This window comes from Xyrauchen texanus, chromosome 3, assembly GCF_025860055.1.
Source record: "Xyrauchen texanus isolate HMW12.3.18 chromosome 3, RBS_HiC_50CHRs, whole genome shotgun sequence".
Classification (NCBI taxonomy): Eukaryota; Metazoa; Chordata; class Actinopteri; order Cypriniformes; family Catostomidae; genus Xyrauchen; species Xyrauchen texanus.
In genome coordinates this window covers 54,985,961-55,003,277 of record NC_068278.1, presented here as the reverse complement: position 1 = coordinate 55,003,277, position 17,317 = coordinate 54,985,961, and the positions used below count along the sequence as shown (strand labels likewise).

At 38.8% G+C, this 17,317-nt stretch overlaps 1 protein-coding gene across 2 annotated transcripts; it reads right to left on the bottom strand.

Annotated features, from left to right (window-relative positions):
- Window positions 1-87: 87 nt before the first annotated feature.
- LOC127632219 (E3 ubiquitin-protein ligase RNF183) lies at window positions 88-13,248 on the bottom strand. Of its 2 annotated transcripts, none has more exons than XM_052110832.1 (2): window positions 13,101-13,248; window positions 88-2,153 (listed from the first exon to the last, which is right to left on the bottom strand). In XM_052110832.1, the coding sequence occupies exon 2, from the start codon at window positions 2,094-2,096 to the stop codon at window positions 1,515-1,517; it is 582 nt and encodes a 193-aa protein (XP_051966792.1). In that variant the 5' UTR covers window positions 2,097-2,153; window positions 13,101-13,248; the 3' UTR covers window positions 88-1,514. The 2 variants fall into 2 exon arrangements, with proteins under 2 accessions (XP_051966792.1, XP_051966793.1); XM_052110833.1 differs by lacking the exon at window positions 13,101-13,248 and adding an exon at window positions 5,786-5,843.
- Window positions 13,249-17,317: the final 4,069 nt, after the last annotated feature.

Below are 17,317 nucleotides of genomic sequence, written 5' to 3'. Positions count from 1 at the left end.
AATTATTTTATTCACCACAACTTTTTAAGGTGCACTCAGTAATTGTTTAAGCCATCTTGGACTTACACTGACACCTAGTGACGTGGATGCAGCATCATTCAAACGCAAACGTTTTCAGTTACCAGTGCCATCATATAAATTCTCTATTAACAGTCAGCCATGATTAATTTAATCCACAAGAGAAAATGTCCAATAACAGAGCGGTTACTGAGATTAAGCTAGCAGTATTCAGCTGGTCATGTGATCCTAAGATGGCGACCTCCATCAGGGGACCCTCTCCTATGAATGGTCATTTATACATATGTTTTAAATTTGCTATACATTTCTTACCTTTTTTAATGAGAAAAAAGAATTACTGAGTCCACCTTTAAGTTGCAGTATTGGAAGGGGGCATAACCTTTCATAAATTCTGCACCATATGAGCCACCAAATGGATTGTTTTGTAACTTTGGATGTATTCCTGGATGTATGCATTCAACAAAGGCTATCCATAGCAAGGGATAAGGGCTTCTTGACTGGTTAGCAAGGCCTAGGTAGCCCCTGCTGGTAGATGATGTAACTACACCCTACATCACAAGGCAGCAAAAAACATTGTTCTTAATTGATAGTTTTTCAACATTTGCCATTTTTCTTTGCAAGCAACATATAAATGCTAATATTAGTTAGCATATGTAGTAGATGTTTTACTAGTGCAGATTATTGGCTAGCTCTTTAAAGCATGGCATTAATATATTTTGTTTTATGTTGCCTTTAAAGCTAATGGAGGACTTGGGACTGAATGTGTTCCTCATGTCTCATCAGCCAGTCAGCATTGTCATAACGTCATTATGCCTTGAAGTTCGTACCTACGAAATGTGTGTTCAAGTGATTTTAGACTGAAAGAATGTACCAGTTTTGCTATTTCATATTTCTTTTTCGGTTACTGACAAAGACGAGATGCTTTTTTAGCACCACTGCAACTAAATGAAGAGCAAAGCCGCACATTAGGTGTGCAATTATAATTTTTTTATCATTCTTTTGCCAGCACATATAATGAAAAGAAATGTAATTTTGTACAGTTTGCACATGCCTGTCACCTCAAAAGCCAGCTAAATTATTCGTATTTTCTAGCAAGGGCTATCGCTATTCTTTATTAACAGTACAAAAACGCACTAACATGCATTAACTGACATGCCTTCCAAAGTTTGGGCTCAAAGAAATGTCTGAGTTTCCCACTGGTAATTACAACTTTGTGGTATGGTTCATGTGTGTTCAACTTGTAAATACAATACAATAATTTCGACATGACTTGAACGCACCATTAGTCACATAGCATTTACAGCTCAAGTGATTGGCTAAAAATAAACTTGGTTGCAGAACTGTGCCCCTATAGGCATACATGTACATCTGGGGGTTCCTGCACTATATAAACAACTGCTACTGAGATGAATGGTATTACTAATGAATAACTTTCTCCAGGAATTATAGACCTCATTAGTCCATAGACATAGGTTGTACATTTTATCCTTTATGATTCATTCGATTAGGATGATAATGACAATGATGAGACTGACTGTCAGAATTGCTACTGAGCACATGATGAAAGCTCTGCACAAGGGCATCCGCAGTACCGTGGCTAATAAAGACCTTTCTCTACCATTTTCTCTGCCCATCCCCTGTGGTCTAGCTTCATTTCCTGGGGTCCCAACATCCAGACTTTGGCTGATGGTCTGTGTTATGGCCGGTGCAGAACTAGGCACTCTCTTAACCTGCAGTTTGCCTTTATTTCGGTTAAAGCGGATGCTGTACACATGCTGCATCGCATTTGGGAGGTAAGACAGCACCTCAGAGTTATTTGCGAGCTTGGGAAGACCCAGGACGGGTAACGGGGTGTACGCTCGGCACAGCGGACACTGGATGGTGTCAGGTTGGGCGGACTTCACGTTCATTCGGGCGAGACACTCCAGACAGAAAGTGTGCTTGCATTGGAGTATCTTAGGAGTGTTGAAGACATTGTTGAACTGATCAAAACAGATAGCACACTCCAGATCTGGGGGGTCGTCATCGTACGGGTCAGGTTTGTAGGGGTCACTGAGGTCGTTTGGGTTAGGCTCCATGACAAACAGAAGGGGAGGTCAATTGGCATCATCAAGGTCCATGCTGATGTGGCAAGTCTGGAGAAGTACAAGTAGAAAAATAAGCTTGTCGTGTCATTGCAGCATTGTAATATTGGATTTAGCTTTCAATGATAAGAGTTAGAATTAGGTATGTCTAGGGATGTCGCGATTACCCAATTTCACAATTAACTGCGATTAAATTGGTCAATGGTTTGGAAGCTATGGTTAAAAATGGGAAAAACAACCATGTTGTCTATTTTTTGAAAAAAAAAAAAAAAATAATAATTACTGAAAATTTGTCTTTCAGTTGCCTAGTTTCCATCCACCTTTTATCGATAAAAATGGTGTGCGTGATGACGTCATGCCTAAAAAAACACTTTGTCGTATAGGTTTTGGTTATAACGCAAAATAAATCTGCCCTGAAGTCGTTTCCAATCAGAAATGTGTGTTTATCACTAATTCACCTCCCAGATGTCCCTATTTTTTTCCCTCTGAAGTTTGGGTAAATTGGGGAGATTATTGATTAAATTCACTGAAATTAATTGGCTTACTGTCATTTTAATTAAAAAATAAAAGCAATCAGAAGAAGAGGAACTGCAATCAAAATGGAGCAGTTGCCCTTCTGATAGGACTGTAATATTGGTCCTGATGTTGTGCATATCGGTTGGCACCGGTTCCGACCCGAAAATGGATCGTCACGGCCCTGTTCAAGCTGGCTACCTGCCAGCAAAAGTAGTGGGGGAAACTTTCTGTCTCAGTAAAAGGACCATCCATCGATGTGTATATGCTGTGTGCACAGCTATTAAAGAAAAACAAAATGATGCGGTTTTATATCAGGGTTTACACATGATACATTCCTGATATTCAATATTTTGAACAATCATCTAATCTAAAGCATCGCTATCACAACTGAATTGTCCCGCATTTTTCTCCGGCAACTTTTAATGACCAACTGAACTTGATTATCATCTAAAATATATTTTAGCTTCATAAATCAAATTGACATTTTCTGCAGAAGCAGTAAATGTGATCCGAGGTAAAGAGGGTTAAATTTAAAATATTTAAACGTTTTAAAATGTTCAAAAGCTGGTTTTCTGAAAATGAACTCAGAATTGAACAAATAGTTCTGATATATAATAAAATAAATAGTTTATAGTCTAGAAAAAAGGGCAGAAATTTCTGAGAACGTCATTCAGCCGACTTTATTCATCTACAGAACAGGGTAAAGCTAGTTTGTGTAAAGAAAAGGCATATATAGGTCTAAAAATATATAGATTTTACGTTTGGTCATTTATTTTATTTAATACAGAGAGGCATTTTTTCAAAAGTAAATCTAAACAATAATGTAATAGAATTGGGCTGTAAGTAACAAAAAAAAAAAAAAAAAAGAAAAGAAGAAGAAAAAAAAAGCTCTGATGCTTTTCTCCTACTATTGTGTATTTAGTTTTTATTTAAAACATCTTTGTGCACAGAAATTATATGTTTTATGTTTTGTGGGCTAATTCCATGACCGTCGTCTATATTTTTGAAGGGTGTGGAAAAGAAACTTTAATAAATAAACTGCAAACAGTGGCCATTCATTTGTTCAATGTGCACCAGATATTTGTGTTGGCACTCCTGGAAGTGTCCTGTTTACAGATTGGCTCTATATGCCATAAAGATCAATCCATAATCATGTACAATAAATTGGATTTCAGTTTATTATAACACAGCTTAACGATTGGGCCAAACTCTGTCACGTGACACTACATTTTTGCGTTAATGCCAATTTTATCCACAAAAAGTGTTTCCAAAGGTTTTTCGCCACATTTGATGTATCGACATAGAGTTTATGCGCTTGAGTTAAACGGAAAAAAATATTATTTCGACATTTGTGATATTTTAGCGATAATGTGCATTTCCATCAACTTTATTTTAATGCGCTAAAACTTTCTTCGCAAAAAAATCATTGGATGGAAACGTAGGTCTTACGTATGTCCTGCCCTCTGCCTGGCTGTTACTATGGTAACGGAGTTCACGAGGTGATTGGCGGGAAGCGTGCAGAACGTGAACTTGAGTTGTTGAAGACGAGTATCCAGTATGCAAAACGTGCAGACGAAAAGTGTCAGCAAAAGCGGTGAACCCTGAACACATCTAATATGTTCCAGCACCTGAGGGGATCACCATCCAGAGATTCATGCCCAGATGAAGGTAATAATAGGTACATTTGCAGATAATAGTAAAAAACTAACATTACATTTTTTCAGGCAAAAATCGTACATCATAAATCCACATCGTGACATCTCTAGATGTCACACTAAAATCATGTATTTTATGTCTTGAGGCTATACATTTTTACCTATGTGTATTTTAGCATTTATGGACTGGCCCCATTCACTTCCATGCAAGCACATTTCTGTAACCTCCATTTTTGTTTAAACAAATGAGGGAAGAATCTAAATTAGCCTTCTTAACTTGACCAGTAGGACACACCTGCTCAACCTGCTTCATATGTTGTTAAAAATTACAGAATACAATTTCCATGGAATTTTATTATATAATATGTGTAAACCTTAAAAATAGGCTAAAAATATGAGATCATAAGCTGGTCTTTTCATAAGAGGTCATGTGGAGGCTTAAAGGGTTCATGAAGTGCTATTTTTTTATTTTGTTTTGTACCTCTTCCCTGAGGTGCAGTTATAATGTTATGAAAGTTTTTTTTTTTTTTTTTGCAACAAAACAGTCATAATTTAGTATTATATGATAATTTTCCACCCTTTATTCTGCCCTCTGTCTGAAACGCTCAGTTTCGGCATAAATGCCTCTTTAAAACTTCAACGTAAACATCATGCAGCCCCTCAAATTCAGCAAACTTAATCGGAAGAGAATTAACTCAATGAACCCCTCAACATTATAAAACAATATAACAGGGTTTACACATAATGCACATCCAACACATTGCATCCAAATATATTAAACTGTTCATCTCAAGCACAACTGTTACAATCAGCACAATAAACTATCAATCAGTCATGACATTTTAAATATTCATGAATAAAATGATTTACTTATGTTTTTGATAGGGTCTAACTAGGGATGTCACGATGTGAATTTTTGATGTACAATTATTGTCTGATAAAAAAAATCATGATTTCAAGATTTTTACAATTATCTGCAAATTGACCTATTGTGCAACAATAAAACCCTCCACAAACATATCACAAGTTTTATTTCAGCATTTCATTTGTTAGAACATGCAGTTAATATATATGTTCATACTTCTAAGTTGAAAACAAGTAGGTGCAATTTTCTCAATCTGCCCTCTGACACCAAAACGTACTGTACCATTTCAACAAAAAAGTATACCCTTTCAATAAATAAAAATAAAATTAAATATAAATAAAAAAAAACAACAACAATAACTTAAACCATATGTTTAGAATGAAATGGTGTCAGGCTAGGAGAACCTTCTTTCTTTATTCAGTAATCTAATGATCAGCCGGATAATCACAGTACTTTTACGCTCACTGAAATCATATTCAAGTAGGAAAAACTATTTGGAGGCATCGCATTCACAATATAAAGCTTAACCCCTCCTCTTTTAAACTTAAAATATACAACTCTTCGGATTTACAGTTTCAGTGTTTGACTTTACCAAAAGGTAAGTAGTACACTACATATAATATTTACAGTGTTTGTAAAATTATTACCTTCATCTGGGCATGAATCTCTGGATAGTGATCCCTCAGGTGCTGGAACATATTAGATGTGTTCACCGCTTTTGCTGACACTTTTTGTCTGCACGTTTTGCATATTGGATACCTGTCTTCAACATCTCCTGTGTCATTTTTTTAGATAGCCAAAATGCTCCCAAATAACTGATTTAATTCGCTTCTTCGGCGGATACAACTCCGTGAGATCGCGTTGTTCCGCCATGTTCTCATTTTGAGAGTTTTAAGTGCGCTGAAAGTTCATGTTCTGCACGTGTCCCACCTTACCTAGACAATCACCTCGTGAACTCCGTTACCGTAGTAAAAATCTCACAGACCAGCCAGACAGAGGGCAGGGCACACGTGCGGTGCAAGTTAGACCCAGACTAAAAGACTAATTTTCAGTAAATGTAAAAAAAATAAAAATAGACAACATAGTTGTTTTTTCCGTTTTTTTAACCGCAGCTTCCATATACTTATGGTTTAATAACATGACCATTTTAATGGCGGTTAATTCTGAAATCGGGTAATTGCGACAATCTCTAGGTCCAAGTGTTTTTAACTGCTCCATCCTTCAATAACAGTTCCTTTGCAAAGCTTGAATCGTATTTTGTCCGTTTCAAAAGTGATCCACGGTGACATGAACCAGATGTATTTATGTAAAATAAATACTAGCTGAAACATCTTGAAACTTTAACTACATCTGCCACTGTTGATATAAAATGAGGTCTAATAGATTCTACCTTTTAGATTATTTTTTTTTTACTTTTACTCCGGTAAAATCGTGAAACAATTTTGTAAAGGTGATGGTGTGGAATTATTAATATTTTGAACTATTTTGGTAAAGCGGCCACATCTGGCTTGAAGTTTTACTTTTGAGATACAATGTTCTGCATTGATTTGGTTTTTGTAACTTTTAAGCCCAGAAATAGTTGTGTACTCAATTTTCTGAAGTGTATCTGTGACTAAAGGGACTATTCTGCAATTGCCTAAAGTATTATATTGATCTACAAAGCGAGATACTGTTCTATCAGGCATTAAAAACTGAATAAAGGCTGAGCTTATAAATTTATTTTACCATCTCTACTTCCCTGTTAATTTATTATTTAATTTAACAATCTCTACATCAGGGGTCTGTTTTAATATAAAACAAAAATTATATAACTTTTCATGTTTGTCGCAAAGCAGGCGAGTTTACACGGTTACATGCTAAAAGGGTAATGATGCGGATCTCCTCGATGGTTTGACTTTCATCACACAACTGAATAACACCAGCAGCATGACTAAGATAAATGATGACTGCAAGAGTTAGATTAACATACAGGTAAGAAGGGACTTCAACATTTCTAAATTGCACAAATAAAAAATATACATATACATATTCGTCTCTGGCTTGCTTTTGCTCACACGTCAGTGATGCCGAGATCTACTTTTATATTTAATTTAATCACTGAGAAGGTTTACCTGCAAAGTAGCACCAAACATCACAAGCAGCCTCAAGAATGGACACAGAGTAGCCATATGACACTTTTCCTTGAGCAGAATACTGCACTACAGATCGCTAAGTTTGTTCAAAGGGGAAAGCTAGAGATAGAAAAGGTGCACTCTCGTGCATGGTTGCCAGATTGCACAAAATAAGTATAACATTAGGCGGAATATTTCCAATTTGTGGAAGTATAAATCTCAAGCTGGGTGTGTTGTGTCTCTTATCTGGCAACCCTGAGCATGTTAAATGCTTGTGGAGTGTTAGGTCCCAATGCAAGTTAACTGAAATATCCAATAAATAAAATAAAAAAAACGCTTTTGCTATAAATGAGCCGCGGGCCACATTAAACCATGTGGGAGGGCCTGATCCAGCCTGTGGGCTGTAAATTGCCCATGTCTGCTTTAGCTGTTTGCGAGATTATCATTAAATCTGCCTCGGCAGTCCTAAATAGTCTATCATTTGGGCAGCTGCTGAATTATCTTAAATGGGAGAACCATGGCATTGTTCTTTCCTTGCTGTCCGCAACCCAGTCCGAATAGACCAGTTGAGAAACACTGCTTTAACTCACACACACACGCACTCATGTCAGACCCCCTCGCCTCGCTTCTCTGACATTTTCTCTGCTGCATTTGTGTGTGTGTGTGTGTGTGTGAGTCGCAAGTTGACGAGTCTGACAGGCAGACAAGGAGGAAAGATGTCAATTTTCAAACCATGGTATACCGTGAAACTGGTATACCGCTGCAACCCTATTTGTAACTTGACACCACGTCTTTTAAAAGTGGCAAGATATATGGCAGCGGTCAAAGAGTTTGTGCAGTTCATGTTTATATACAAAATAATTAAAAATAGTCTAGATGGGTCCCCTTTGGTTTTGAGGAATAGTGGGGAGGATATTTTGAGTTTTAAAAAGTACAGTATGTTTTTATACTACAGTTACTTCTTATATGTCTAATTATCAAGGACATTGTGATTGTCCATTTCATGACCCCTTTAACTTTTGCAACTCTAAGGTTGATGGTTTGATCATTGTATTGAGCAAGCCAATGTTCATTTGAGCAAGATGCTTAACCTCAGATTATTCCCAAGGGAATTTTCCTGTAAAAAATTTACAGTAAGTCGCTTTGTATAAAAACCTGTTAAACTTACAAATGATCTTTCCATTACTCAACTCTTATCTGCCTTTAGATGATCCATATATCAGATAACAAAGTACCATTGGTTAAAAAAAAAAAGTTGTTTGTTATTCCACCCATGCAGTAGACCTATTCTCAATAACAGATTTGCCTTGGAAATGCCTCTAGGTTTCCATCATTGAACAGCTCAAAACTATGCAAAGCAGCAGAAGGGGTAGGATTAGACAAAAGATCCAAGTGCAGAGACAATGATCTGATATTTATTTAACAACACGGCAATGCTGGTAAAGCTTCAATAGGGGAACTCTGGCACTGACTGCAGCGTGGAGAAGGATTGTGTGTTTGTTGGCTTGTGTACGTAGTGGGCTTGTGCGGAGCAGTCCTGCTGCAGAGAGGTGTCACTGAGGGGAACTCAGGAGAAGCATCAACGGAGGCGAGGCAACAGGCAGGATGGTAACCACAATCCCGGCGCACACAGCGCAGACTGATAACCAATACACAACACGTAATAGGGTATATTAGGGCAGTGGTAAGCAATAGGACTCAAACAACAATCGAGTGATGGAGTGGTGGTGGTGTAGTGGTCTAAAGCACATAACTGGTAATCAGAAGGTTGTAGGTTCGATCCCCACAGCCACCACCATTGTGTCCTTGAGCAAGGCACTTAACTCCAGGTTGCTCTGGAGGGATTGTCCCTGTAATAAGGGCTCTGTAAGTCACTTTGGATAAAAGCGTCTGCCAAATGCATAAATATAAATGTGAACACAAAACAGTGTGAGGTAAATATAGTCAGTGAACTAATGGTGATCAGGTCCCACTTGCTCGCAGCATGCTGAAATTATCAGCATTACCATGTGTCCACAATCAAGGCTTCCATGGCAATGCTGATCACGCAAGCCAGCGACACCTGAACCAAACAGAGAGAAAGTGTAATGACAAACTGGAATAAACCCAGCGGAACCAGCATTTCTCCTCAGGACCATAACTCTCCCAGTCTACCAGGTACTGAACCCCCTGACATTGAGTAACCATATGACAGAATAAGTCAGTGTGCCCTCCACCAGACGAGCCAGGGGAGGGATGGGTGTAGAAGAGTGAAAACTAGACCGGATGAAAGGTTTAACATGGGAAACATGGAACAGTGGGAAAGGGGGCAATTTGAGACGGACGCTACCAAGCTAATGATATGAATAATACTAGGCCCCAGCTTACAAGAGGGTAGTTGGAGAGGAATGCTTTAGTAGACAAACAGACCTACTGCCCACAGATGTAAGCTGGAGGTTTAGACCAGTGGTGATCTGTCAAATTCTTAATACGAGCACCAGTCATGGGGAGGGCTTCTCTGGCAATTCGTCAGGTGCGACGGCACCATTGGATAAAGGCGTGTGCAGACAGGACCTGAGCGTCAGGTTGTTGGGCAGGGAACAGAGGGGGCTGGTAACCTAGGCAACATATGAAAGGCAATAGTCCTGTAGACAACTATGGAGAGGAATTGTGGGCATACTCGTCCCAGTTCAAATGAGATCTCCAGGAAGAAGTATTATGGAAAGCAACGCAACATAGGGTAATTTCAAGCTCTTGATTTGCCCGCTCTGCCTGTCCCCTCCATCTGGGGATGGAACCCCCAACAGTAGCCCTCAACTGTTGGCAGAATTCTGCCCAAAACCATGACATAAACTGGTATTCCCTGTCAGAAACCACATCGACCAGAAGGCCATGAATGCAGAAGATCTGATTAATGACTTCAACCTCTGTCTCCCATGGTGATTATAATTTGGGGAGGACGACCGTGTTGCCATGGCAAGGGGGGAGACCGGTAACAAAGTCCATGGCAATGTGAGACCAGGGTCTCGAAGGGACTGACAACAGTTGGAGGAGCCGGCCGGAGGCTGACAGTAAGTATTGTTATTGGCACAGATGGGGCAAGCGGGCATGTAATGGCGAATGTCCTGTGTTAATGACAGCCACCAGAATCGCTGTCTAATGAGTGCCTCAGTACGAGCAGACCAATCTTTGTCTTACACTCATCCCCCTTCCTGTTCCGAATCAGGTGAAAAGCATTGTGTAGGTCAAACTTTGTAAAGACGGAAGCCTCCTGCAAAAGTTCGAAAGCTGAAGACAGCAATAGAAAAGGATAGAGATTCTTCACTGTGATATCATTCAGCCCCCGATAATCAATACAGGTATAAGCGAGTAATCCTTCTTCTCTACAAAGAAGAACCCCACCCCTGCAGGGGAAGAGGAAGGGCGGATGAGACCGGCTGCCAAAGAATCAGTAATACATTTATTCATGGAATCCCTTTCGGGAGCAGAGAGCAAATACAACCGACCTTGTGGAGGAGAAGTTCCAGAATGTAGATCGTTTGTGCAATCATACGGGCGATGAGGAGGGTGCCAGCGCGGGACCGACTGAACACTGCCCCCAGATTGTGGTATGCCTAGGGTACACTGGATAAATCCATTGGTTGATCCTGAAATGACACACAAGTCTGGACAGGAAAGACGGCAGAATTAAGACAATGGGAGAGACAATACGGACTCAAGGCTAGAACAGAATTGGTTGACCAGTCAGGGTGTGGATTGTGTCTTACCAACAAAGGCTGCCCTAGTACCACTGGTGCAGAGGGAGAGCAGACCAGCAGAAAGGAGAGTTTGTCAATGTGGTTACCCGTTATGAGGGTGAGCAGCTCCGTAGAATGCGTGACGATGGTCAGAGCTGCTAAGGGAGTTCGCCGTAATGGGCTCGGCCAACTTTACCACCGGAATCCGCCACCTGCTCCGGAATCCACCAGGGCAGAAAGAGAGTGAATGGTCAATCCTTCCTCCATCCGGGCTGGGAGAATAGGTCGTTGTGCAGGGCTTTTTCTCAGAGGAGTTGTGCTCTCCAGTAACTAATAAGCCTCTTGTCCATGTACAGATCAGTCAAAAACTCAAAGAAGCTCAACCGAACACTCCTGAAATGACGAGCAGGGTGCGACTCTCCCATACCGCAGTCACCCACTGGCCAGCCCTACTGGTCAGGAGCGTGATAACGAAGGGGACCTTAACTGCCTCTGTGGAGTAAGTTGAGGGCTGCAGCAAGAAATGGAGTGAACACTGCTTGAGGAATGTGTGACAGCACCCTGCCTCATCTGAGTATGGAGGTGGGGAATTCACGTGGGACTCAGAGCATCCAGTGCTAGGGAGAACCGCTGGGGCTGGTGAAGAAACCTCAGCAGTGGATTCAGAGTTAGGAGGCTGACAGAGTTGTGGGAGTCATTGAACCAATTATGTGAGTTCCGCTAGCTGAGAAGCCACCATTTCAATGGTGTGGTTGGAAGTGGAGATCTGGTCCTGCTGGCGACCCAGAAACGCTCACTGTTGATCGAGCGCAGTCCGCAGGACGGTCTGCTCCGCTTGATCCATTCTGGATCGATTGTTCTGTCAGGAAGGATGAGACGGTGATCTGATATTTATTTAACAACACAGCAATACTGGTAAAGCTTCAGGGGAACCCTGGCACCGACTGCAGCATGGATAATGATGGTGTGTTTGTAGGCTTGTGTGCATAGTGGTCGTGTGTGGAGCAGTCCTGGTGCATATAGGTGTCACTGAGGGGAACTCAGGAGAAGCATCAATGGAGGCAAGGCAACAGGCAGGATGGTAACCACAGTCCTGGTGTACACAGCGCAGACTGGTAACCAATACAAAGAACACGTAACAGGGTATACTAGGGCATGTTCTGTTATGAGAGAGAGAACAAGTTATGACAAACTGGAACAAACCAGCAGACTCACCGAGACCATGACCGATGCCCAAAATGCAGGGAAAGCTTGGGTTACTTCATTATTGGTTTATTAGATGATCTCTGGGCTTAGCCTCAAGTGATTGTAGCTGATCATAGTCTAGATTTGCGATTCATGTATTTATATATCCCATTTCACAAGTTCAAATGAAATGGACCATGGAACATGTCCTCTTGAAAACTTAGCCTACAGTAGGTTTTACGACAATTGTGGGCATTTAAGTTTAACGTTATTCTTAATGAAACAGATAATTATATTATTTTGTAATGAATTTAAGATTTAGTTTCAATTTCCCCCATCCAGTATAATGTTGGACACTTAATGTTGATTACCACAAAAACTATTTCCACTCATCCCTTCTTTTCTTTAAAAAAAGCAAAGATTTGGTTACAGTGAGTCACTTGCAATGTAAGTGAATGGGGCATATTTTTGGAGGGTTTAAACTCAGAAATGTGAAGCTTATAAAATTATAAAAGCACTTACATTAATTCCTCTGTTAAACTCATGAATTATTTGAGCTGTAAAATATTTTAAATCATCCATTTTACAGTCGTTTTAGGGTTTTAGAGTTTATTGACATTACATTGTCATGGCAACAAAGTTGTAAAATTGGACTTAACACAGAAAAGGCAAGTAAGGTATTTTACCACGCTAAAATCATGTTAACACAAATATTGTTTCCGTCTTGTGGCTATAATTTGGTCAACCCCTAATGCTGAATATGTAATTGCATACTTTGTTTGAATTATGCCATTTAAACAGGTGTTATTCTGTTTAGTCATGTGAAATGTCACACTGATGCAACTCTTATGTTTTAGCATCACCAGCTTTACTTCTGGGTACTAAAGACAGTAGACATAAAAACACACCATACTGGTCATCTATTTAAAGTTAGATTCACAATCACTCACTTGTATTCTAGAAAGAGGTCCCCTTTTTCCCCCGTTAGCTTCTTTTGACAGGGCAAGTATCCTGGTAGCTGAAAGAGTAGATTGTATCTTTGTTGTATGTGTTGAGAGAAAGAAAGATGTTCGCAAAAACAAAAGAGTTACATTATTTGTTTTCCTTAGCTTCTCTCTGCCAGTGTGTGATCTGTCTGTTACTATACCTCTGTATTATGAAGAATGGCAGCATTTGAATATTGGAACAGCAGTGAGGAGGAAATGCACAGCGAGTAGTCAAATTCAGACATCAGGCATATTAGCAATGTAAACTCTCCAAGCCTGGCGAGGGAGAGAGAGAGAGAGAGAATATACTGGTAGAATACCAGTGTTGGGGAAGCTACTAGCTACTAATAACTTAAGCAGTTATACTAATGTCAAGCTAGTCTTTTAGCTACACTAGGCCTATAAGTTACTAACAAACAGAAGTGAACTTAAAGCTATTTAAAGAAGACAATACACTGCCTGCCTGCCAAAAAAATAAAATAAATGCATACTCTAATATATGGACTACCTTTAGCTTTGATTACAGTGCACATTTGTTGTTTCAACAACCTTATGCAATGTCACATTTATTTCCAACCAGAGTTGCATTATTTTTTGTCCAAGTTATTGTATTGATGATGGGAGTGTCGAACAACTCCGTAAATTCTTCTCCAGCACATCCCAAATACTTTCAATGGGGTTAAGGTCAGGACTCTGTGGTGGCCAATGCATCTGTGCCTAGACCTGACCAACTGAAGCAAACCCAGATCATAACATTGCCACCAAAGGCTTGTACAGTGGGCACTATGCATATTGGGTGCATCGCTATATGCACTTCCCTTCTAACCCTTCTAGCCCATCATTTTGGAAAAGGGTAAATCTGGACCCATCAGACCACATGACCTTTTTATGTATCTGCTTATTTAAATCCAAACAGCTACTTCATATTTTTTGGGGCAGACAGTGTATGTTGGAAAATATAACAATCAAATGGTATTATTTAAATCCACAATCAGAGGTTCTGATTGCAGAATCAAATATCACCTGAAAGTTACAAATTTAATTGAAACAAATTAAGGTGACAACGCTGAACTGAACATACACTCTGAGCACTTTATTAGGAACACTATGGTGATCTTCTGCTGTTGTTGCCCATCTACCTCAAGGTCGACGTGTTGTGCATTCTGAGATGCTATTCTGCACACTACAATTGTACAGAGTGGTTCTCTTGAGTTACCGTAGCCTTTCTGTGAGTTCAAACCATTCTGGACAATCTCTGTTGACCTCTCTCATCAACAAGGTGTTTCTGTCCACAGATCTGCCGCTCAGTGGATGTTTTTTGTTTTTGGCACCATTCTGAGTAAATTCTAGGGACTGTTGTGCGTTAAAATTCCAGGAGATCAAACCAGCCCATCTGGCACCAGCAATCATGACACAGTCGAAATCCCTGTGATCAAATTTTTTCCCCATTCTGATGGGTGATGTGAACATTAACTGATTTTATGCATTTGCATATGTATTGGCTGATTAGATAATCATATGAATGTGTAAGTGTTCCAAATATAGTGCTCATTGAGTGTATAATTGGATGCTAAATATAAACAAATACAATTAGAAAACACTATTACAGTATATACAGTCGAAATATAGTGAAAAATCCACAGCAATTAACTATATTTCACTTCCAAAAAGAAGCCCCTTTAAGGCTGCTCAAGTGAACCAGTTAATTTACATGAACCGTCCCAACAAACAGTCATTAAAATGATTTGGAGTGATGGTGGCGTAGTGGGCTAAATCACATAACTGGTAATCATACGGTTGCTGGTTCGATCCCCACAGCCACCACCAATGTGTCCTTGAGCAAGGCACTTAACTCCAGGTTGCTCCGGGGAGATTGTCCCTGTAATAAGTGCACCGTAAGTCGCTTTGGATAAAAGCGTCTGCCAAATTTGTAAATGTAAATGTAAACTGGAGTTCCCAATGATAAATATTAGTGAATCATTTATTTTAACCAATTTAGTAACATGAACTGTCCGAAGGAGCTACACGAATCCTACTGTCTGACAAATGTAGTGTATTGTGACTTTATTTATTGAAAAATCTAGCTCGTTAGTTGAGATACTGTCACGCTACTGAAAACAATCTCCTTGTAGCATCGCTATTCTTAGTTAGTTACTCCACAACAATAGTCAGTTAGTTTTAGTTAGTTTATTTTACCTTTTAGCAAGTTTCTTTTTATATTATTACACTTGAAAATGTACAGTGATTCTAATACCATGGTACTGAATGATTATTCTTGTGTTAATGTATTTACATGGTACTTCAAAGAACACCATGGTACCCCCGATTAATGGTAGGCTACTCAAAAGAACTTCAAAATCATATTATGGTACTACCATGGTACATGTCCAAACTTGGTAGGATCATCATACATTTTGCTGTATGTATATTTCATGTTTAATATATATTAAAAACAGGTATTTCCAAATCTACATTCTAATAATTGGGAGAGCCATGTTAGTAAGTTGCTATAAACACGCTATTACCCTGGTAAATGCCCCCCAAAAAACATAGCAGTACCATGATACTTTTTTGTTAGTGTAAATATTTTCTTATTGCCCTCAAAGATCAAGCTACATGCATTATTCCCCCAACATTTCCATTTCCAGTTGTGTTAAAAAAAAAAAAAAAAAGAACACGCCACAGAAAGGTGTTCTTCATCAAAATAATTTATTATATAATGTGCAAATACATTAAACATTTCATTCAAATTGATAACTTGACACTTCAGCATTTACATAAGTCAACTAAACACTCATACCTTTATTTTGTCTCAGTGAAACATACTGATGCAAGACTGTCTTTTCTGCTGTCAGTTCATCAATATTCTGCTACAGTGTTATACAATGACCCCAAAACAGCATTATGACACTTAAACTTTTCACATTTTAAAATGTATGAATGTCACTGTGTTATACAACATAATATCAAATCAAGTGGGATTCATTTCAAAGATAGTTTGCATGATAATGCAATCAGTGAACTGTTAAAAATTAAAGGTGATTTGGACACTTTCTGAATGTCAAACATTAGTGGAACATGTCTAGAGTTATTATGATAAAATACACCTGTGAAACCTACCAAAAAAAAAAGTGGGTTTGTTTGCAGATGCCACTAGGTTTGATATTTTGTTATCAAATGCAATGACGTTCAAACATTTTATGTGTGACTTAAGTGTCCAAATACTTTTTGGGGCCAGTTTTTACAGTTTTTATTATGCAAAATATGCTCTTTGGTGTTTGTGGCTTTGATAAAAAATAAAAAGTTTCAAAACATTGACATTCTCTCGTAATTCACAGCACATTAAATAAACATTTTATGTGTTGGAAAAACACTATTGCCTGATTAAAAAAAAATACTAATCTTACAAGATTATTCTATTCAAGTACCACAGTGCTAATTAAAAAAAAAGAAAAAACACATTGCATCACAGATTTCCACTGAATTCACATTCTTATATGTCTAGTCACTCAGATGGACGATATTGACAAGATTTGTTCTCTTTATGAAAAATTCACTACATTGCCACATTTTCCCATGATCACCCTCTCCAGTGTGTAAAATACAAAATCTGAATATTTACACAAATATTTGAAAGTGTTTGTGTATAAACTCTAGCAGCATTTCCATGATGATTCAGTTTACTCAAACGACAAACCCTGAGTGGATGTACCCAAAAGTATATGGACACTTTAGCCACACTTAAAAAGTTTTAATGCCATTCAATTACAAAATATCAAAGCAAATGGCTTCTGCAAACAGATTATGCTAGACCTTTTCTCAGAACTATCTTCATTTTAAGTCTGTTTCCTTTAGTTCACACAGGTGTCCTAGCAGAGTAACTACAGGTTTAGTTCATCACATTAACTATGGACATGTTCCACTAATGTTTGACAACCAGTGTCAATACATTTTGAATAGTACCTGTATATTGAATAGTACCTGTATATACCCAAAAATGAAAGTTCTCACATCATTTACTCACCCTCATGCATCCCAGATGTGTATGACTTCTGCAGAAATTATGACTTTTAGATAAATATTTCAGCTCTGTGGGTCCATACAATGTAAGTGAATGGTGGCTAGAACTTTGAAGGACCAAAATGCACATAAAAGTAATCCATATGACTCCAGTGGTTAAG

Excerpts from the sequence above, each read along its gene's own strand:
- LOC127632219 (XM_052110832.1), bottom strand. The coding sequence starts at position 2,096 with ATGGAGCCTAACCCAAACGACCTCAGTGACCCCTACAAACCTGACCCG.